General features: G+C 40.2%; 1 protein-coding gene across 5 annotated transcripts in view; it reads right to left on the bottom strand.

The window, feature by feature from the left end:
* Positions 1 to 1,191: 1,191 nt before the first annotated feature.
* The window catches only part of PKP4 (plakophilin 4), a 97,001-nt gene continuing 91,146 nt past the window's right edge, over positions 1,192 to 7,046 (bottom strand). For 3 of the 5 annotated variants that reach the window (XM_033165333.1, XM_033165367.1, XM_033165342.1), the window contains exons 18-22: positions 6,000 to 6,084; positions 5,752 to 5,869; positions 4,728 to 4,859; positions 3,950 to 4,023; positions 1,192 to 1,899 (exon numbers count right to left, since the gene is read on the bottom strand). In XM_033165333.1, the coding sequence (XP_033021224.1) occupies positions 1,651 to 1,899; positions 3,950 to 4,023; positions 4,728 to 4,859; positions 5,752 to 5,869; positions 6,000 to 6,084 (658 nt within the window). In that variant the 3' untranslated portion in view covers positions 1,192 to 1,650. The remainder of the gene's footprint in view (positions 1,900 to 3,949; positions 4,024 to 4,727; positions 4,860 to 5,751; positions 5,870 to 5,999; positions 6,085 to 7,046) is intronic. The other 2 variants (XM_033165350.1, XM_033165359.1) reach the window with 2 other exon arrangements.

Here is a 7,046-nt window from a genome sequence, read left to right as displayed (position 1 = left end):
GAAATAATCAACCTTTGGAGCAAAGCATTCCACAGAAAGGTGCCTTTGTCATGCCAAAAACGGATACAAAAGGCTTGGCCTGAAGACACAGGGTGAGGAAACCTGCTGGTGCTATTGGAGGTCTAGGTGTGGTCAGTATCTGGGTGGGAAACTGCCAGTGGCACCTATGTATGCCACTTTGAGTTCCCATGAAATTAAGGAGTAATATAAACTGAATTTGCAGTTTTCTACTTGTCTCAAAGACTGGTGTGCTCTACAACAATAATGTCTCAGATATTATGGGGAAGAATACAAGTATTGTTAATAAATAAATAAGAACAAGTGGAGAGCTGATAATTACCCCTTGCAAGCCCGAAAATAGATATGTTTTATCTCTTGGTGCACCCCCTCTGCGCTTTTAAAGGCTTTCATGGGTTCCACCTATGGAATAACACTAACAAACAGATGCAGGCAAAGCAATATAAATACACCCAAGTTAATGAGTATTGTGGTCTAAATATTTAGCAATTATCAACGGGCCAGGAGGAAAATGAATGCAATTAATTAACGCACAGTTATGAAAGCACAATAAATCAAGAGGGATGAGCCAGCTGGACAGATTACTTACAAAAATATTCTGTAAAAGGAATTTATATCTACTTTATTCTGCGTCTTTTCATCCCCCCCCCCAAAGGGATATAAACTGTGAAAGGTACTGGGTTCATGAGTACTGTGGAAATGAAAAGAAGACAAGAAAGTGCATAATTTTATGTTTTGGTATGCCAGCTTGACAAATAAGAAATAGATGAACTTCACAAAAATGATATTTGTTCCTTAACAATAAACACAGAAAAGAAAGAAGAATGAGCAGGGATCTACTTTCCATGGATGAGACGTCCACATTTATTTCCCCTCCCCCCACAGGCATAAAAAATGGCAGTGAATGAGGCAAGGGATAAGAAAAGTGCAGACATACTGGACCGGAGGTTTGTGCTTCAAAATTACACCGTTCATTTTAAAAACAAAATGATATTTATTTATAACATTTCCTTGTATGCTCTCTCTTCCTTTCTCCCCCCTCTCTTTAAAAGATGTCAGCTTTTGAAATCAGTTTTAAAATGACGCACGGCATTACAAATGATGGCACTTCCAACCAATGTGGCGTTTCCATATTTACACCAACTGAAAAGAAATTTACAAGACATGATAGCATATAATCTTGACATTTAGTAACAGCAGTAAAACAAGAAGGGCATCCATATATTTTTTTTCTGTACAAACTATGAGAACAAGACTTTTATTCACATTTTCTTTTCCTTTAAAAAAAAATCACCTGCAATTTGTTCTGACCTACACATTTCCCAAAGCCGTTTCCCCTCAATTCTCAAACCTTTTGTCACATTGCCCACACCTTCACCAGACTATAGGAACTACAAGTAATTAGATCTAACATCTAAACAGAGCAAAAGTTCTCCATTTCCAATTTCCTCTTCCAAATTTTCTCCCATCTTCAAAGATAATCCCCTTTAGGGGGAAAAAACCCCCAACCTCTTCCTTGTTTCCTTCTTTGCAATTCACTTCCACATTTTCCCCTCAAAACAGCAAACCCATAACTCAATCGCTTTTCAAAAAAAGTTAGAAAGATATGTTTCTGTTCGTGATTTTCTAATGCTACACCCAAGAGTCAGGTGACCCAGGGTATTGTTCTGCTCTATAGGAAGGTCGTCTGGTGGAATAGAAGTCTACATAGTTTGTGGCTGATTTCAGTCCATACTGTGTTGTGTAATCTGTAGCAGATGGGAAGTGAACTCGGTCATCAAAATATGGGTCCTCATAGCTATGTGGAGACTGCAAATATAACCTGTATGCATCATAGTTCTTTCTGTTGGAATCATCTTGACTGTAGTACAACTGCTGATGCTGTTGAAAAAGCAAAAAGGGGGAAAGGAAAAACACCTCAGTTAATCTATGCATAGTTGTAGTAGCAATTTACCCACTCACATGAGCATGAGATGCGTGGCAACATTTTTGCACACAGAAAGAAAGCTTTTTTGTAAAACCATTCTCAAACTATATGTTCATTAGTCTCTTTCAGACCCATATTTCCACTGGGGAGGGGGAATGGGGATGTGTGTGGGGGGGGGGAGGGAGGGAAATAAATGTAGTAGTCTGGAAAAGGACATGGCTATCTAGGTTTCTGGCCTCCAGGAAAGGAATATACCACACTGCAACATTTTGTTGCAGGCTCTGTTGTATAATCACCAATTGTTCTACAACTAGTATGGCCTATGTTGCATGTATAAGAGGATGAATTTCCATTTCTTGGTACAATTTTATTTTTTTGCAATTCTAATTATGCCCAAGGTATCTTAAGAATCTGACTTGCTCTTTCCTATTCTGTCCTCTGAGTCTTCCCAATTCTTAAAAATATTATGTCAACATCTGAACAAACTTTTAGGAGTGAAGACAGGTGTAAAGGACTCCCAATCAAGCTGATCCGTTGTTTCCCCAGTTCTTACATCAGGGGCTCTTGCTTTTTGGGCACTTCATCAGCCTCCTCTTGGTAAAGATACTTATTTTTTTGGCCTTTTTTTCATTCTTTTCTAATTGCAATTCTTGTTGTGCTGTTGACTTTCTAATTTTACACCCCTAAACACTTGCACTTCTTTAAGAATGCACAATTAGTTATTCCTGGGTGAGGAAACAATTCATTTGCATTTATCACAGCACATAATTTGCAAATGTTGCTTATAGATTTACAGCCTGAAGATGTTTTGCAGCCACTATGGTGTAACCCTGTGTCCTTTGTTCAGTTCCTGTCTAACACTTGTTATAGATCCTTGACACAAATGTTCACTTTACATTTTTCATTTTGCTGGATAGTTCTTTAAACAAACAAAAACTACACCCAAGAATATAACTTTGACTTCTCCATGTTTTCTTGCATCAGTTGCCCAATCTTTTGTGCTTAACTCTTGAAAAATCCTATTACTGAAATGAATAAAGTCGTAAACATGTGAGCAGTCTAGAATCTCAGGGAGGAATCCAACTGGGGTCTTTGCACTTGCCAAAATACGTTTGATCCAGCAGAGGTGCCTGCTAACAGAAGGGAAGAGGATATATATATATATAGATATACACACCCACACACCCCCATTGCCACTTTCCACCTTGTTCTGGTGAATCCCCCATCTCTCCAGAGCTGATTATTGGGGACTGCTAGGGGATGCAGGGGAGAGGGCGAAGTGGCAAAAATTGCCTCCTTTCCACTTCTGTTAGCAGTTGCCTCTGCAAGAAGAAAAGCGCTCTTCTGCGAGTGCAAGAGATTGGGTTCTACCGTAAATCTGCTGAGATTGGGTATTTCAAAGAATTTGCTGCAAACAAACCAGAAATGCCTACATGGCCACTAGATACTGAAGACAGGTGGGAGACAGCAGGGCTGCACAACTGGTGACCCACCAAGATGAACAGAGCTCACTAGCCACATTTGACAGGTATCTGACATTCCTCCTGGTTGTTCACGCAGCCCCAGGCAGGCAGCAAAATAGGAAGTTTATTGAATCTGGTGGTGGGCTGCCGGGTTCAGCAGCTTAATAGGTTACAAGTTGTACAGGCCTGTGGTGGAGAAAGGGTGATCCAAAAGGGTATATTAAAAGGGAAATGCGGAAGGTTGTGTAATACACTGCAGTTTTATTTCACAGAAAATAAGAAAAAATAATATTCCAAAAGAAGATTTGTATCGAATGGGATAAGATGGAGCCTTGCTTTACTACTGCGCTGCAGCTGCAGTGTTGAGAACCATAATCCAGGCACCGTAGCATTCTGAGATCATTGCCTGAAGTTAGAAAGTTACTTTAGGCAGCAGGAATCCATCAATGAAAATGGTTTAAGAGCCATTAGGTTAAAGGAAAATGCACTCTCTCCTGGTGATCAATATGGTCATCTTTTAAATTAAGATTTCAGCTATTACCTGCAGACGCCTATTTTGGTCTCTTGCTGGTGAAGAATAGGAACTGATATAAATTGGCGAAGGCTTGCTGGACCCTGTGGGAAAACGGCAACAGAGTATTAAAAGCAATATTTGATTTGCTCAGGTGTCATGCTGGGCTGACTTTCACACTTCGGTGAAAGAGGAACAGAACTGTATGATACATATCAATAAAGGATCCCAGTATTTCCCACCTTGGGGGAAGGCTGCAACAGCACAACCACCACCTCTAGAAACAGACACCTGGATATCCAGCCTTATGGAGCTGGGGGGGGGGCCCACATTTGACTTCAGTTTATTTGGATGCATATAATTTGTGCTTCTCTCCGCCGAAATCTGACTTGCAGGTTCCACCCCCTCCTCAGACATCTCGGCTGTATAATGATGCTATGCTCCATGACAGAAGGAAGATGAAAGGAAGGAGGCAGGGAGTCCCTTAGCGAGAATTGCTTGCTGCTGAATTTGGGTTATAACCTGTGATGCAGTGAAATGTTTTTGCCAGCATTCATAAGAAAAGCGTGTGTTTCTTGAAAAGTAGTATGCAATAAAATGTTTTACAGGCAGATTTAAATATGTGCTTGAATAACACTCATTACTTTTTGATGTTATTCTATTGCTACTATGAATATGATCTGACCCTCTTTGCTTTCGCTGCACGACATGTTGTTTTTTTCTCATTCAGAACATGCTTTTTTTTTGTAAGCAAAAAGTTTTAAAATTATGTACCAAGCCTTCATTTTCCATCTCACTGGTGCCTTACCAGTATACATATCTTTATGTGTAATCCCATCACCTTGGCTATTGTAATACTGCATAGAAGTTTGGGTCCTATCATATTCGGAACGAGGGTCTCTAATTCCTAATAGCGCTGGTGATGAAGATGTGCTTCCAACTGGGGAAAAGAAGGTGAAAGAGAAGAAAGGAGAGGGAAAGATGGGGGGAGAGAAAATCAGTGCCAGACAAAAGGACTAGGAGAAAGTAGAGAGTTCTTCGGAAATGCTTTGTAATAATTGGCTTTCAGACATGTAGAAAAAGCAGCAATAAATGCAATTCCTTAAAACATTCATATAGAATTTCTAGAAGAAAGAGCTGCAACACCTTAACGTTGAGAGTCAATGTTCATTAGAGTGTTTGGCCAAGATTGTGGAGAGCCAGGCAATGTGTATAAATCTATGTTTTTAGGATACAGTAGCTATATGGGTCTACTATTCTCTTCCCACCCCCCACCCCCACCCCTGATATGCAGGTAGCTCCCCATTTACACTGGGGTTACGTTCCGGGCCCAAATGCACATACACAAAATCGTGTAAATTGGGAGTACCCTGGAGAGTCCTCCTGGTTTGGGAGGAGACCTACCCCAGAGCCAGAAGAGGATCTTCCCCCAAGAGAGCCAGAGGGGCAAGGGGTTTGCTCAGCTAACGCACAGGGAACCTTTTTTGTCACCATGAACTACAGTAGCCACAGCCTTCCATGGAAGACCCTATCTTCTTAAATTAATACTGTTTAGGCCTGGTTGCAAATACTATCTCTTTGTACATCACAGAGGCAGGGTGCCTAAGTGCTGTGGAGGGTGGAATATCTGGTTAAAAATCTATAGGCTGTTCGTTGAATTCTGTCATACCAAAAACCAGTCCGATGGCTTCAACTATATATGAGAAGAATATGCTTGAGGTAAAAAACTGAGAATGAGCCTCCAAAGGTTTTTAAAAGGAGTGAACGAGAGTTGATCGGGGAAATTAACATCTAATCTGGCCACATACGAAGGGAAAGGTTTAGTAACTGACCGGACTGAATGATAGGCGACATTTGTTGATTCGTTGTAGACAAGGAAGGATGTGACTTGAATCTGTCACGCTCAAGTGTTGACACTGGGGTAATAAAATGATTTTGATTCCAACCATCCTGTGGAATAAGAAAAAGGAGGTCATATGAAAAATGAATGACATTTCATTAGAAGAACTAGCTTAGATTTCATTGTGGAATTGCATCTTGATGAATATTAATTTTTGTATGAACAGCTTTTATGTGTTACCTTCTTGTAAATGCTGCGGAGATCACGATATTGCCATAATGTGTTCAGCACCTGGGCTGCTGCCTTGACAACCTTCAGTGATGACCTGAGAAGAAGAAAAAAGTTTACGTATAGTGTACAATATTACTAGACATGCACATACTACACAAACAGAATTGCTTCTTCTCATGAGAATTATTTTGTAGGGTTCCACAGCTTTGAGTATTATTTACCATGCTATTTAACATTTACCTTTTTTTCATTTTTACACGTCAATGATTTTTATTAATATTGGCTATTTAACATTTACATGAAACTATGGGTGAAGTAATCTGGGTATTTGGAGCCTGGTGTCACTGATATATTGATGACACCCAGTTTTGTTTGTTCTTTATCTTGGATCCAGGTGTGATGGTGATCTCTCTGAATGAGTGCTCAAAATCAGTGATGGACTGGATTAGGACAAATTAGCAAATTCAATGCAGACAAAGAGATATATGTGACAATGGTGGCTCATTTAATTGCCCAGATGGATGAAAATATGCATTGGGGCGGGGGGCTGGCTTTGCATTCCCCCTGTAAGGATTAGGTTCACAGTTTGGGAGTACCCATGAACTCAGCACCATTCCTAGATGTTGGGGAAGTAGCGGCTGTGGCCTGGAATGCTTTTTAACAACACAGATAGCCATGTGAAATGGGCCCGCTGCTAGAAGACATTCATACTTTGGGTATTTTTCTATATTACTGAAATGCGCTTTATTGTGGAGCTGCCCTTGAAAGCTGGCTCGGAAATGTATAATGGTACAAAGTGTGAGTGACCATTTGTTAGCAGAAGTACACTTCTGATTACATTTTATACCTGCTTTAAAACCTCTATAGTTTTTCCAGTTTATATATGTGCCCAAATTCAAGGCACTCACTACATTCTAAGAATCTCAGGGAAGTGTTTCCTTTTCTATGAGCCTGTTGAACATTAAGTTGTTGAAAAACGGAGTCAATCCTGATAAACTTGAGTTTAGATTATTATATATGAGGCGCAGGGCTTTGGGGGGGGGGGTTAGTGACACC

The sequence above is a fragment of the Lacerta agilis genome, chromosome 1 (genome assembly GCF_009819535.1).
Source record: "Lacerta agilis isolate rLacAgi1 chromosome 1, rLacAgi1.pri, whole genome shotgun sequence".
NCBI classification, from domain to species: domain Eukaryota; kingdom Metazoa; phylum Chordata; class Lepidosauria; order Squamata; family Lacertidae; genus Lacerta; species Lacerta agilis.
Note: the sequence above shows the minus strand (reverse complement) of the source record. Positions and strands in the feature narration are given on the sequence as shown.